This window comes from Macrobrachium nipponense, chromosome 13 (genome assembly GCF_015104395.2).
Source record: "Macrobrachium nipponense isolate FS-2020 chromosome 13, ASM1510439v2, whole genome shotgun sequence".
In the NCBI taxonomy this organism is placed as follows: Eukaryota; Metazoa; Arthropoda; class Malacostraca; order Decapoda; family Palaemonidae; genus Macrobrachium; species Macrobrachium nipponense.
The window spans coordinates 100319214-100336097 of NC_087206.1; the positions used below are offsets into that span (position 1 = coordinate 100319214).

Here is a 16884-nt window from a genome sequence, read left to right on the forward strand (position 1 = left end):
TTTTATTCGTAACAAGTTTAAATTTGTCATTAAAAAAATCTGAGATTGTAACTTAAGCCAGGCAAAATATCTTACTGTAAAAAGAAAAGCCAAACATGCTGACTCCACGCAAAGCTCAGAAAAAGTTAAAGGAATGAATAGTATACTATAATACTATACCTCTCTGGAGGTTTTAAAGAGGTGACTGTTGGGGGCTCTAAGGCAGCTCTTTCAGGTCGCTCTATAGATGACTGTACCTGCAATAATGAACAAATACTGTAAATATTTCATCACTGTATAGCCTTATTACCAAGGTTAAGTCGCATATTAACTGCACGCCATTTATGCGATGAAATATTTAGTTTGTAAAACTGCCTTGAAAATCATTTAAATTGATATAAACTTACTATATTATATCTAATTGATGATAACTAAAGGCCTGTCCACACGGTCGAGATTTGCTCGACGAACTCTGTTCGATGTGACGTCAGAAGCGGAGAAAATGCAGATAAAGTTCTGACTTTTCCCGCTTCTGACGTCACATCGAACAAAGTCAGTCGGGCAAAGTTCGACCGTGTGGACAGGGCTTAATGTAGAGAAATATTGTAGGCATAGTACAATTCTTGGTGCACACAGGACAAGGTATGCTTCTAGAAATATTTGATTTTAAAGGAAAGTAGCCACTTGTTTTTACATTTTATAGAAAATGTTACATGTTAGAAGTGGGTATCTATTATAATAGTAAGTAATCCTGTCATATGCTGCAATTTCTGCTATAATCTTTCCCATCCCGAACTTGTAGTAGGACGTCAAGTAAGTAGACTGCTTGTGTGATTACTAACTTTGGAATTGTGGGCGTGGCCTGTTGCTGTGTATCTACCCAAGTACTGTTTTTACTTGAGACATCGTGATTTTGTTCAGCAAATTTATTAGCTATATCAAAGACAAGATAAACTTTTTCCTTAAACTAGAATAGGTACAAACCACGAGAACATACAAACCACAAGAACACCTACTGAAAAGAGACAGGAATATCTCAGGTTAAAAACCTTGCTTCACTAGTAAGAGATCCAGATTCGATCTCCTGGAGGGCTCATCTTTGGGCCTATTTACAGAAAAGTATTTCTGCCTCTATTGCACTAATAACTATCAGTATTGTTACTAGCCAAGCTGCGAACTTAATTGAAGAAACAGAGTGCTACAAGCCCAAGGACGCCCGTTTCAAAAATATAAGTGCACCAGTACCTAGGTATGAAAGTGTAACAACAAAGAATTTAAGTGAAATATGACATATTAACTTTGAAATAAGAACCTTGTGAGCCAACTCATTAACATGATTAGGGATGAAACATCCAGAAAACCATGTGATAATGAACCTCATAAAAGAGCATTAACTACAAAACTAATTATCCTTTGGTAATTCTGAATAAAGAGGATGACCAGAACCATAGAAAGTTTTATAAGGTAGCTGAACGATGCGGCTAGAGATTCAAACTAAGATTTGGGGCTTGAAATTCAAGCAGACAATTGCATATCGGGTGTTTAAATCAATTTTGTCGGGTTTCAGCCAGAGCAGGAAAGGTACGGTACGGGGCTAGCTCTCTCGTCCCAAGAATGACATGATTGGAATCTAAGGCCCCGTCCACACGGCCGAGCTTTGCTCGACGAACTTTGTTCGATGTGACGTCAGAAGTGTAGAAACCGCGGCAAAGTTCTGACTTTTCTCGCCGTTTCTCCGCTTCTGATGTCACATTGGACAAAGTTCGTCGACCAAAGCTCGACCGTGTGGATGGGGCCTAAGGTTAACATCGTCTGGAAGTCACACACACAATTATATATATATATATATATATATATATATATATATATATATATATATATATATATCAAATACATATATATATATATATATATATATATATATATATATATATATATATATATATATATATATAACTTAAAGTTAGAGCTCCACTGTTACATTTGAGTAGCCTTTCTTTCTCCACAAACTTGAGTATGTCAGTAAAGCTAAGTTTTTGTTTTGTTGACTGATTGGTTATACAAATCAGTCAACAAGTTCCCATAAGGGGGTAATGCCATCGGTGAACCTCAGGGAGTGCACTGTAAGCATTACTAAATGTTCTTTGCAGCGTCCCATCGACCCCTAGCTGCATCCCCTTTCATTCCTTTTACTCTACCTCCATTCATAATATCTTTCTTCCATCTTACTGTCCACCCTTTCCTAACGGTTATTTCATAGTGCAACTGTGAGGTTTTCCTCCCGTTACACCTTTCAAGCCTATATATATATATTTTTTTTTTCAATTTCCTTTCCAGCTCTGAATGACCCGACAGGTTCCAGTGCATGCTTGACCTTTGGCCTAAACCCTAGTATATTCCTTTCTAAAACAGGTTCAAGGCATCATCAAAGCTTGCTTGTTCAGACGTTTGTTTAGAATGTTTTAATTTTTTTTAATCACATAAGAACTTTACAAATTGACGACTCAAAATAAAGACGAATAATGACCCAGAATCTGCCAAAAGATATGTCAGGATGCCAGAAAACTTCCAATCATTCAATTCTGCCAAAAGACAGTTATGAATCGTCTACAACCAGGTCCAAGGTATCGCACAGTCCTACAACACGCTCGCTAGATTGGAAATAATGACAACCTGCTTGTTGTAAATGTGCACTACACGAGACTGTTTGGTTGTAGTCTATCTGGAACCAATTTAGGCAGAAGAGAGGGGAAAAAAGAAAGTTAAATGATATGATACCTCTCAAGTGGTTGAAAACAACTCAATTTCTTCCCTCTCCTTAATTAATAGTTTATTCCTCAGAAGTCCCCTCTTTCATTGCCTAATTTATGTACAGTATTTATTATTTCCACTAATTATGGATTTATAATCGAACACGCACACTCAGACACTGTTTTTTAAATAAATAACTCGGCTAGATACCATCCAGTTTGAATGAGGTCCTTCTAGTAATCTTCTTCTTCCCAGCTGGTTCCCATTTTCATATGGGGTCGCCGTTTCGGATGAGCCGTTTCCATCTATTTCTATCCTGCGCTTAGTACCTACTATTAGGACAATTCTAGGCAATATAATAACTCCGCACGGAATGCAAGGAACGTTGCCGCGAATACGACAGCAACTAAAAAGAAAGAAAGAAAAAAAGTCAAATGGATTTCGCCGTGTTTAGTACTACCCTCTGCCGGGGCCCCTGGACGTTAATTACAGAGGACCCCCCAAAAAATACAGGTAAATTCTTAATAAGCAACCCAAACACCATAGGGAACCGTAATTTCCAAAGAAATACCCGACGCTGAGTTATTACCTAGATCTATCATATACCTATTATGTATATATAATGTGTGAGTGTATGTGTGTATGTATATGACAGTTGGCTCGGATTTTTATTATTAATGGTGACACCTCGTGTGAATCTAACATCAGAGGGTAATAGGTATTTCTACAGAAGTAGTCCGCACGGACTGCAAGGAACGTAACCGCGGATACGACATCCACTAGGGATTGGGGGCTGTCCAATGTATTTCGCCGTGTTTAGTACTGGCCCCGGTGCGGTTAATTACAGTCGTCCGAATAAATATTACTTAAAATTTTTGCTCAGTAGGTAAAACTGCATCGAAAAACCGCAACTGCCATATTCTAGGCCGCCGCGGAGATGCAAGTTGGCTAGATAACGAAAAAAACGCAACTATTGTTGGCAATGACAGACTGACAGTAACCGCTAACGAGACTCCGGAAAGCGTCAGTTTCAGTTTCAGTTTGTCACTTTTCACCGTGTTGTTACATCTTAAACTGGCTGGGAAAGTGACTACAATTTCTTATCTCCTTTTTTTTTTATCATGCGTAGTGTTTTATCTGTTTAGTGCATATTTTCCGTTTTAATAAAACCTGCAAATCAAATAACGTTAAAGCTATATGGGGTAACTTGTTTAGAAGTAACAAAACCTTGTGTCAATGCTTTGCCTGTAAATTATTAGAGTAGGCTACTGCGGCTCAAGACCGTCATTCGCTTTTTGTGACGCCAGCCATAACAGCCGGGAACTTCATACGTTGGTAAGTACTTAATGATATTAGATTGTCTTTCTTAAATTGAAACTTATGATAGTGGATTATGCCACTGAAATTGCAAGTGCACTGCGTAGCACAGAAACCTATCGTAGGTCTAACAAAGTGAGTAGCCTAATTGATGTCTCAGTAGTTTCATTTTGCAAATGTTACCTATGTCACCATAAGGTAGGTAAGTTGACGTTTTTGGTAAGGACACAAGACTAGCCCATGCCCAGGCTTGCAAATTAGTTATATAATGTATGGTGTTAAAAAAATTTAATATAGGCCCACTATAAAGAAATTATATGTTAGGTTAGCCTAGTATGGAAACTTGTGGCATTTGTCTAATGTTAGGTAGCACTAGTTTACTTGTTGCTCAACAAACTAGCTACCTATAATTGCTTCTTTTGTGTATGACAATGTGAGTGTGTCACAGTAGTGTCAGTGTTCGCGGTGATTTTGTTTCTTACATTTATTTGGTTTTCTGTGCATCCCTCCACAGGGATGATTTTCTCTGACGGTAATGTCAGTGTTCATGGTGATATTCTTCCCCAATGTATAGGCTATAAGCTACGAGATCTTCCAATTTCGTCACCAGTCCGGTTCATCACCATCTTTGGAGCCCGTTTCGTCACCTGCCCAACCATGCCCTGACCCTGTCAGCGATAGGTTAGGTTAGGTCAGGTCAGGCCAGGCCAAAACATATGCGCTGGCTTTGTAAAGTTTTACCATCTTGTTTGTACTCGTCCACCAATTTTCTAGCGGACGATAGTCTTGGCCAACTAAACTGTAGGCGCTCCTGTCTCCGTGTTATTGCAGTCTTTGTCAAGTAGCATTTATTATAGTTGAAAAAGAAACCCACAAAATCACTGTATAATGTGTATAATGTGTTTACTTCTAAAAATTTACATTTAATTTTACCCCACACCTTGACCCAGGCTGACAACCCAAACATCTCTTGAAAATGGGTCACAGATAGGGCCTGAAAGTACTTGAGTGTGGAGTAAAATTAAATGTAAATACTTAGAAGTAAACACGTTATACAGTGATTTTGTGGGTTTCTTTTTCAATCTTCAAAAGAAAACTGAAAGAAGTTTTTATTTGGTTCATCCTTTTCATGGATACGCCCTATTTCATTGCCAATCCAGTTTGTCAGTCGTCACCTACCCTGTTAGTCACCAAAAATACATTTCGTCACTAAGAATACACCATTGTAAAATCTGTTTCGTCACCATTAATCCCAGTTCCTTAGACTACAATAATATACCTCCACCCTTTATTTTTTTTCCTCTCTGTCTCGTGTTGTACGCTTATATTCTTTTTATGGGGTTAGCCTTCCCCTGAAATTATGCTACATTGTAAGGCAACCATAATAAAACTGTTAAACTGATAAAATGTTTTTGTCCTCCGCAACTTTTATAATAATGCTACATTGTAAGACAAATGTAATAAACTTAAACTTTTTTCCTCCAAAAAAAAACTTTTTTTTCCTCCAAAAAAAATTTTATAATAAAATTAATTACATACAATTAATTAGAAGGAAGGAAAGGGGTTGGGAAGGTTGTTAGGGAGGGAATAAGAGTTGTGACAGTTACACTTGCCCTAATTATCTACATGGCACTTAAAGGTTTGCCTGAAACAATGTTTCATAAGGTCTGAAATGGATAGAGAGAGAATCTAATCCATTACCTCGATCACATCTTGTTCGGAACTATTGACAGTATTCACAATAACTGTTGCCACTTTGGAGTACCTACTCAAAGTATGGACTGAAACAACATGGAAAATGCTGCTGCAGCCAGGGACGTCCTTTTTGGGGGGGTGGCAATTGCTCCCCCCAGGCCTCAACTTCCCCCCCCCCCCCTGGCCCCTCCCCCCAAAACAAAACCTCCCCCAAAACCTCACTTGCCACCCCCCCTCCCCCAAAGCCTCAACTTTGCCCCCCAAGAAGCCCCAAGAAGTAACAGCATGTTTTCTTTTTAGATGTGCAGTCATGAATACCTATATGAAATTTCTCAGAAATATTAAGTTTCTTGATCCTTATCTGTCAACTAGCTACCAATGATGATGAGATAAACAAACAGTAGTGGCAGTATGTAATTTTTGCTGAAACACCCTTGCACATGTAGCTTAAAAAAACACATAAAATAGCTCAAAATCCAAAAGCCCCCAGCTGATTAGGCTCACTTCGCTCACCATCTCCCCCACACCCCCCCCCCCCCCCCCCCCCCCACAAAAATCTGAAATTACGCCCCTGGCTGACGACGTATCCTGAAATTCTCCATACGATTAGCCACATTGAATCTTAAAAGAACATTGAACCTTACAAAGACTGGGAATGTCAAAGTAGTGTACAAGCTGTTACAGAAGCCCCGGTACCATCATGCTCCCATGAAGTTGAACTTGAGGATGATGTACAAATATCCATTATGGATTCTAGCGACAGTGACCAAGAATGAGATTAGCATATGAGAAGCATCTTCTCCTTCAATACTGCATAGTGAACATTTTTTTTTCTTTTCACTGTTCACGGAGATTGTGTTTCATGGTACGTAATTATCTCTTCTTTTTTTGGCTTAATTAGGATCAGATCAAGTTTATATCTTTGATTTTTGTTAAAGTTTCCATTCATGTCCTTTCTCTGTTAATAATTGTATTATTTTGTAATGTTTATTTGTAAGGAATTTTGTTTATATACCTTTATTTGTAATCCTAAATCTACGTAGTACCTTGCAAATTCATTCAGCCATTGTTCCTTTTTTTTATTTTTTTTATTTTAAATGTTTTTTTTTTCTTCTCAAATTATTAACATTTGAAGAATTTATCGTGTTTTTTTTTTAAATAGTACTGATTTGAGTATCAACCAGAAATCTGTTTCTATGGCTTAAACTAAATTTAAATTAATTTGTAAAGTTTTTATTTTCTGAATTACCTTCTCATAAAAGTGGACTTAATGAATATAGAGATCTAGAGGATTTCTAGAGTGGTGATGAAAATATGGATTAAATCTAGACAATCCATGCGATAGATCTGGAGTAAAGGTACAGGAAGTCCCCGATTATTGGCAGGGATTCCGTTTCCAGGGGTGTGCTGATGAGCGAAAACCACCATTGACTGAAGCTTAGTGGTTTATGGCACCAGAATGGTGCTGAACTGGTTATCGGCAAAATAAGCACCCTTATGGCACGCCATAAGCATTCTTATGGCGCGCCATAAGAACCCTTATGGCGTGCCATAAAAACCCTTATGGCGCCAATAACCGGAATTCGTCCCATTATGGCGCCATAAATTGCCAATTTTATGGCGTTAGACAAGCCCCATAAAACCGGATTGCTGATAACCGGGGACTCCCTGTGCTGAAATGAGTTGGCGCCAATGTTCACAATATGGAGCCAGACATTCACCTTAGGATGGCGTTCAGCACAGGATGTACTCAACCCTGTTCTGGTTGTGGGAAGGAAGTACGGTCACAGCAGCAAGCTCAAATGTGTGACAACTGCTACCAATGGAGAGAGACTGTGTGGCATAAACATGACTCAGGAGATGTACAGGTGAGAATGCAAACAAAATGAGTATTCTCATCTAGAACGCTGGCTATTAGGAATTTCTGGAAGCATTAAATTAGCCTGTGATTAAATTGAACTGTATTAAATTATTATTATTTCTTCAGGAGGATTAACAAGGAGTTAAAGGAAGGTGGACCCTTTGATTGGACGTGCCCTGAATGCCCTATGCCCCACCACTCATTTGTCAGTAGTGACTGCCATCCTATGGCCCACCGCTCGGCTAAGGAGTCGTTTGAGTGCCCAATCAGTAGTGACTGCCATCCTACGCCCCACCACTTGGCGGAGGAGTCGTTTGATTTGAGTATCAACCAGAAATCTAATTCTATGGCTTGAAATAAATTTAAATTAATTTGTAAAGTTTTTATTTCCTGAATTACCTTCTCATAAAAGTGGACTTAATGAATATAGAGGTCTAGAGGATTTCTAGAGTGATGATGAAAATATGGAGTAAATCTAGACAATCCATGCAATAGATCTGGAGTAAAGGTAAAGGAAATCCCCGGTTATTGGCAGGGATTACGTTTCCAGGGGTGTGCTGATGAGCGAAAACCACCATTGACTGAAGCTTAGTGGTTTATGGCACAAGAATGGTGCTGATAACTGGTTATCGGCAAAATAAGCACCCTTACGGCACACCATAAGCATTCTTATGGCGTGTCATAAAAACCCATATGGCATGCCATAAAAATCCATATGGCGCCCATAACCGGAATTCGTCCCGTTATGGCACCATAAATTGCCGATTTTATGGCGTTAGACAAGCCCCATAAAACCGGATCGCTGATAACTGGGGACTGCATGTGCCGAAGTGAGTTGGCGCCAATTTTCACAATATGGAGCCAGGCATTCACCTTAGGATGGCGTTCAGCACAGGATGTACTCAACCCTGTTCTGGTTGTAGGAAGGAAGTAATGTCACAGCAGCAAGCTCTAATGTGTGACAACTGCTACCAATGGAGAGAGACTGTGTAGCACAAACATGACTCAGGAGATGTACAGGTGAGAATGCAAAGAAAATGAGTATTCTCATCTAGAATGCTGGCTATTAGGAATTTCTTGATGCATTAAATTAGCCTGTGATTAGATTATTACTGTATTAAATCATTATTATTTCTTCAGGAGGATTAACAAGGAGTTAAAGGAGGGTGGATCCTTTCATTGGACGTGCCCTGAATGCCCTATGCCCCACCACTCATTTGTCAGTAGTGACTGCCATCCTATGCCCCACCGCTCGGCTGAGGAGTCGTTTGAGTGCCCAATCAGTAGTGGCTGCCATCCTACGTCCCACCACTTGGCGGAGGAGTCGTTGAGTGCCCCATCAGTAGTGACTACCATCCTATGCCCCACCACTCGGCGGACAAGTCGTTTTAGTGCCCCATCACTAGTGACTGCTATCCTACGCCCCACCACTTGCCAGAAGATTCCGATGAGGCTAGCATGATGGTGGATCTTAACAGTTCCTTCCCATTATTCCATTGCAAGAAATTAACATAGAAAATGAACCACAGGTGGAACAAAATTTAATTGGTAATCAACCGGTGACTTTTGAAATTGTTCCCGGTGGTACAAAACGCGGGATTCCATGATTGCATAGTTCTGATGGATATGTCTATACAGTAAGAAAAGAAGCTGAATCTGTGTAATTCAAAGAGGTGTACATCTCAGGGCAGGGCAACACACTCACAGCCATCCTACCACACTTGGACTCCTTTCTGCAACCATAGTATCGGCAGCAGTCAAAGAACAATGTGCACAAGACTATTTTACTTCAGCTGCCCAAATTGTAGAAGAGGAATTACTTTCATATAAACAAGAGCACCCTCATGCCCATGCCCACCAGCTACCCAAATTAAGTAGTCTTGTCAAATAGGGTAACAGACATCGTCAGTCTCAAAGGCCCCACCACCCATCTCATCTTGATTTTGGCCTCATTGCTGACAGATTCCCGCCAGATTTCATTCAAGCAGATGTAAAGTTATGAACCGGTACCAACCACATTAGCTCTCGCCATATTATCATGGTCACCGAGAATCAACTCCATCTCTTAACCCCCAAAAGACGAGGAGCCACTTTTCTGGCTTTCCAACTCCCGACGCTGAGCCACTTTAGTGGCCCGATTTGAACCGCGCGCCAATACTTTTAGAGACAGATTTCTTACACCAGTACCGTGCTCTATGATGCCGCATCAATACTTGAGTGTCATTGGCTAAATGTTATTACATCACAATGACATCATTAGAATCCCGTTACTTAATTGGTTAAAAGGTTTATGACGTGGAAAAAAGCAAAAATTCCCGGGAAAACTTCAGTCTCGGCGTTGGTTTTGAGTGCTCCGTGACCGGCTTTCGATAACTACTATCTTTTATCGTTATTTTTGTAATTATTACAGGTTAATATGGGATAAAGACATGATAGAATGATAAAACAAGTTTTAAGTGATAACAGGAATTACCAGTAATGGAATAATTCGTATATCATATAAGTGAATTCGTAACAAAAGCTAATATTTTTTCGAATGTACATTGAGATATCATGGTTGGCATCTTGGTTTCGAGTGATAATCTTTATCATAATTCTTATTTTTCGTAATTATTACATGCTGATATTGAATAAAAACGTACACTCTACTTGGGAATACCAAAAATGTGATGTTGGGCTTTGTGCTGCATGCTTTGCTTCATATCATAAGAAGAACTAAAAGTAAGTACTGACTTATGGATATACATATATTTTTCCTTTCTTTTGTTTAGCATACTGTATCACATGTAGATATATAAATGAACATGTGCATGCGCTCACGTTCATATATATAATATATATATATATATATATATATATATATATATATATATATATTATATATATATTATATATGTAAATTATATATACTTATATATATATATATACATATATATATATATATATATATATATATATATATATATATATATACCAATACTTGTTTGTGCTGTGTTACTGAACAAGGCATATTTCACATACGTTCAGAGGTGTTTTGTGGTTAGTGCTAGTGTGTTGAGTAGTTATGAATTATGCTCTAAAAATGTTCTGAAAATGTTGTATATCCATCTGCTTTTGCTTTCCCATGAATGACAAGTAAATTTGGAATATTATAGCATTGAGTTTACGTAAATTGATCAAGCAGTAATTTATGAAATTAGGATACAAAATTTGTCTTCACTAACGCTGAGAATATTGACCAAATTTTGGATAATAAAGGAAAATCTAGAAAAAATATAGAGAAGGGAATAATACAATTTAAAAGGTGTCCATTTCATATAGAAAGGTTCTGCCTTGAACTTGCAATTTATTTGAAGTGAAAATAGTAAGTAATAAAGAAGATATTAACAATAAACTGCAATTAATTAATTGTGCGGAACCCGTGCGGATCAGCGTATCAATTTTAGCTACGTACGTACCACCCGCCATTCAAATTTACCGCGTCTTGCGGGGGTTAAGCAGTGCTAAGCAATAGTATATAGATAGAATATTTAAAATAGTCCAGCAACCATTTTATCAGTTATCAGTACATGCCTTCCTTAAGTCAGAGGAACATACAAAGCAAATGCCCCTCTTATTTGTTGTGATGAGTGGAAAAAAGGAGGAAGACTATCGTGAAGGTTTTCAGCAAATTAATACGTTGTTGGAGCCAGAACCAGAGGTGGAAGAAGTGACCATGGATTTTGAAGTAGCCGTGTGGAATGCAGTCAGAATTGTGTACTTATCTGTTCATCTGCATGGGTGTACGTTTCACTGGGCTCAAGCCATGTGGCAAAAAGTCCAACAATTAGACCTAGCAACTACTTATATGGAGCATGGGTCAGTGTATGATTTCATACGTAAGTTGCTTGCTCTACCCTACTTGCTGAACCGTTACATCTGACCAGTCCTTAAAGAACTCTTGAGAACGATCACTGTTATGTGAACCAACTAGGGAACTCGCAAATTACGTAAGTCAAACTTGGCTTCACAATACTGTTTGGTCTGTGGGCGACTGGTGGGCGTTCCGAAGACTGATTCGCACAAATTATGATGTTTAGGGGTGGCACAGATGCATAAACACACATGCCAATAAACACAACCTGTCATTATACCTTCTCATCCCACTTCTTCACAGAGAAGCCATAATGGTTAGCTTGAAATTACAGTTAGTTGCTGAGCATGCCTTAAAATCATGCACAAAAAGGGGAAACCAGTATAAGCAAGTCAATCACTGGAAGTTATGGGATACCTATTGTACGATATGTTCTTCGGCCATGCGCTGCCGAGCATGCATCCGTTATTGGTAATTCTGTATACGCTGTTGCGAGTCAGTTGGCTCCCGAGTATCCTGTAATAAAGTCCAGTCTCCAGGACGTTGTGTCATTGCAAACCCAACATGGCGCAGTGAGGAGGATAAGGACCAAGCCATGCCCCAGATACGTCGACCACCCCAGGCCACGCCGAGGCGTGCCTCACCTGCAATGCCAAGGGCCTTGTCACAGGCCATCATGCAAGCACAGACGTTATTTGCAGACCAGCAGCGTGCCATCCGTTCCCTTCAGGATGCCCTTCCCGGTTCAGGAGCACGTGCCGGTAAAGTTCCTGTCTCTGCTGCCCCTGAGAAGTGTGAGACGGTAATGTCTTCGGCAGTGTTCAGATCCTGGAGACGTTCGATGACGTATTGGATTCACCTAAACAAGTTCCCGCCGCAGGATGTTGTCCTGCACATTAGGCTCAACTGTGTACCGGCGTTGCAACGTGCACTGGACGCTCGGTATTCAGATGCCAAATGGAATGCCCTCGCCCCAGACGCGGCTCTGGACGCCATCGGAATATTGTGTTGCGGTCGTCGAATCAGGCAGTTCAGTGGTCTGAATTCTTTGCCCTCGCACAAGGGCGCGAGGAATTAGTGAGCGACTATTTTTCGAGGTGTGCTCAGAAGGCCACCGACTGTGATTTTGAGTGTCCCAAATGCGGGGAGTGTTTAATAGAGTACATGCTGTTGCGGAAAATAATGGTAGGCCTCAGTGACCCTGTATTAAAGAGGCATGTTTTTCAGGCATGTGAGACGTTTAAGAGTGTCGATGCTCTTCAGGCACTGTGCTGCACTTTCGAAGCTGCACGCCAAGATGTTGAAAGTGTCCCGCGCGTCGCTATCAGTGAGAGGGGGTCTGCTGGCGCCTCGAGTGATGACGTCACAGGCATTGATGACGTAGAGCCAGACGTCGCGGTGTTGCGCGGCAATTCCAATGTGAAGCGTTGCGGAAATTGTGGGGGGCGCCATCCCTTTGGTCGAGCGTCGTGCCCAGCAAGAGGTATGACGTGCCACGGGTGCCAAAAGGTAGGGCACTTTCAGAAATGCTGCAGGAACACGAAGAAAGCGCCGCTTGCCTCGAGTTTAGCGATTGTTGCAGACACGCACCTCTCCCCCCACCCCACGATCAAGGCTTGTGTTTCCCATAGAAACGGGAATTCAGTATCCACACTCGTCGTAGCAGACACAGGAGCACAGATCTGCGTTGCCGGACCCACGATTCTCTCAAGACTGCAAATAAATTCACTGGAGTTGCAGCCGCGAGCAGGTCTGAGGGACGTAGCTAATCTCCGAGTGAGATGTCTTGGATCAACGGCATGCTTCATTGATATAGGTGGGCGACGCACGAAGCAGGCGGTTTGTTACTTTGTGCCGACGGCCAAGAATTTCTATATATCGCTGAATGCTTGTAAGGAGCTGGGAATAGTACCCCCTGACTTCCCTCACCCCTACCATCTCGTTGCATCAGCTGATGTGCTTAACGAAGACGTCGCACGGCCTAACTCCCCTAAGACAATGAAGCCAGCCACCTTACCCATCCCACCTGTGGAGGAGAATATACCGAGACTTGAGGAGTGGTTATTACGGCATTTCTCTTCAACAACCTTTAATACAACCAGGGAACCGTTACCTGTCATGATGGGCAAGCAGCACCACATCCATTTGTTGCCTGATGCCGTGCCTTATGCCTGTCACACACCCGCGACAATCCCTAAGCATTGGGAAGAGGAGGTCAAGGCTCAACTTGACGAGGACGTTCGGAAGGGCGTGATAGAACCAGTCCCAGTGGGGGATGCAACGGAATGGTGTGCAAGGATGGTCGTTGTCGCCAAGAAGACGGGCCAACCTCGCCGCACAGTAGATTTCCAGCGCCTCAACGCCCACTGTCTTCAGGAAACTCATCATACACCGGCACCCTTCGACATGATTTCAAGCATCCCCATTCATACGTACAAGACTACGGCGGACGCCCACTGGGGTTTCCATCAAGTGGAATTGGACGAAGACAGCCGCCCGCTTACGACCTTTATCACTCCATGGGGACGATACCGTTATCGTAGAACACCATGGGTCACTGTTCGGCATCGGACGCCTACATAAAAAGGTTTGATGATGCCCTGCAAGACATCACCAGTAAGCATAAATGCATTGACGACACTTTGCTATACGATCACAGCATTGAAGAGGCGTTCTGGCATGTATATGAATTCCTGTCAACGTGTGCCTCTGCAGGTATCACACTCAAACCCGAGAAGTTTAAATTCTGCAAGAGAGAGGTCACTTTCGTCGGTTATTACCTGGGATGGGAGTCATACAAACCAGCAGACGAACGACTAGACGCCATTCGTAACTTCCATATGCCAGAGAAGCCCTCCATCACGGATATTAGGTCGTGGTTCGGGTTCATGAATCAGTTAGCTCCCTTCCTTGCAACGGCGCCCATCATGGAGCCCTTTAGGGACCTCCTCAGAAAGCCCACTGGAAAAAAAGTTTACTGGGATATTCAGCTACGTGACAAACTACGGCAGGCACAGGAGGTCATCTGTCAATTAGCCAAGGACGGCTTGGCATATTACGACAAAACACGCCCTACAACGATAATGACGGATTGGAGTAAAGAAGGTATCGGGTTCGTAGTCCTTCAGCAGTATTGTATTTGTCAGTCAGCTGACAGCCCCTTTTGTTGCAAGGGCGGCTGGCGCCTTGCCCTGTGTGGTAGTCGACACCTCACCTCCTCTGAAGCTGGGTATGCCCCCGTAGAAGGAGAAGCCCTGGCAGTTAACTGGTGCTTGCGGAAGGCCAGGCTGTTCCTACTTGGGTGTCCTAATCTCACCATCATCACGGACCACCGTCCTCTCGTCAAGCTGGTGGGTGACAGAACCCTCAAGGACGTCATCAACCCGAGATTATTCAACCTGAAAGAGAAGACACTCCAGTTCAAGTTCCACATGAAATACCTGCCCGGAAAAAGGAACACTGCCGCGGATTTTCTTTCAAGGTACCCGACCATGCGAGCACCCCGCGAAGCTTCCGACGTGGATTTGGAGGACGACATTCAAGTGGCAGTGGCATGTGCAACCGTGGCCGCCTTGGAACCGGATATCATCGTGTTGGATGAAGACTGCGTCAGGAGCGCCGCATCTAACGACCCTGTATATCAGCATCTTGCTTGCAAGGGTTGCAGCGGGCGACTGGCCCCAACAGAAGTCGCAAGAACTCGCTTGCCTTCGCCCCTTCTTCAGCGTTCGGGACCGGCTAGCCATCAACCAGGATCTGGTGACATACTCAGTGGACCAAGGATGTGTTCGCTTGGTTATACCCGAGGATTTACGCCGCCAGGTAGCCGCTAACCTACATGCAGGACACCAAGGCCTCGACTCGATGCTTAGAAGGGCAAGGCAGTCGGTCTATTGGCCGGGAATAGAAGGGGACCTTCAGCATTGCCGCGCCCGATGTACTTCATGCGATGAACATGCCCCCTCACTGCCTCCTGAAGAAATGATACACACGCCGCCTGCGGAATATCCCTTCCAGCAAGTCGTCGCAGATATGTTCCAGATAGAAGGCAGTGTATACATGGTGTATGCGGATAGACTAACAGGTTGGTTAGAAGTGGCTCATTTCCCCAATGGTGCCACGTCTAACAAAATCAGTAATCACCTTCGATCATATTTCTCGCGTTGGGGAGCCCCAGAACAAATATCAACTGATGGAGGCACGAACTTGGCCAGCGAGGAGATGGAGGCCTTCTTCAAGAGATGGGGGGTCAAGGTCCGGCTGTCGTCGGCCCAGTATCCCCAGTCTAACGGCAGGGCAGAAGCAGCTGTCAAATCGGCGAAGAGGCTACTCCGGGAAAACACGTTAAAGGGTGGAGCCCTTGAGTCGGACAAAACGGCCCTGGCGATACTTCAGTATCTCAACACTCCTCTCAGGGAAATTAACAAGTCGCCGTCTCAGCTTGCAACGGGTCGCCAGCTGCGCGATGGGGTACCGACGGCCAGGAGACACCTGTTAGTAGACAGATATTGGAGGCAGACAATACGTCGAAGGGAGTTACAAGTGGCAAGGTCGCGGGAGGCGATGCGCATCCCTGGCACTACCAGAAGACTGCCGCCCATCGAACTAGGTACCCATGTACGCATACAAAACCAAGCTACCAAGCAATGGGATCGAACGGGCATAGTAACAGAAACAAAGCCCCATCGTCAGTACACCGTCAAGCTTAACGGGAGCGGCAGGCTGTCAAAAAGAAATAGACGACACCTGAGAGTCATCGCTCCGCCCTCTGGCATGCCCATGTCTCAGCACGAGTCCTCCGCAAACCATACCCCAACAGAACAGGGGACACGCACCACACAGGAGCCCAACGTCGTTGATAGGCCCAGAAGAGCCGCAGGTAAACCCAAGTGGCTCAAAGACTTTGTAGAGTGATGTGATTATCTTTTGTATGCAATTGCATCAGGAATTGATATTTCTTTTCAGAGAATTTATGTATTTTATTTCGTTTTTGTGTATGCATCGAGAAGTTAGCTTTAATTTTTTGTTTCTTCTCTTGTCTCTCATTTCTCATTGATCTAAGGGCATTTTTCCCCTTTTTATTTTTTGTCATGTATAAGAATGTTCTTGGGGGGGGGGGGGGGGATGTACGATAGGTTTTGTATTTTTCCCCTTTTTATTTTTGCCATGTATAAGCATATTCTTGAGGGGGGGATGTACGATATGTTCTTCGGCCATGCGCTGCCGAGCATGCATCCGTTATTGGTAATTCTGTATACGCTGTTGCGAGTCAGTTGGCTCCCGAGTATCCTGTAATAAAGTCCAGTCTCCAGGACGTTGTGTCATTGCAAACCCAACACCTATGAGGAGAAATCCATCACCACTACCAAATTCTTGAGAAGTTACCAACAGTTTCTTCCAGTGTAATAATAAACTGTTAAACTGATAA

The 16884-nt window shown here is 42.6% G+C and overlaps 1 protein-coding gene and 1 pseudogene across 3 annotated transcripts in view; one reads left to right on the forward strand and one right to left on the reverse strand.

The window, feature by feature from the left end:
• LOC135225226 (uncharacterized) overlaps positions 1-16884 on the reverse strand; it is a 165790-nt gene that overhangs the window by 6322 nt on the left and 142584 nt on the right. For all 3 annotated transcript variants that reach the window (XM_064264548.1, XM_064264549.1, XM_064264550.1), the window contains exon 5: positions 160-236. In XM_064264548.1, coding sequence (XP_064120618.1) covers positions 160-236 — 77 coding nt within the window. The remainder of the gene's footprint in view (positions 1-159; positions 237-16884) is intronic.
• On the forward strand, positions 7470-9746 carry LOC135225544 (uncharacterized; annotated as a pseudogene).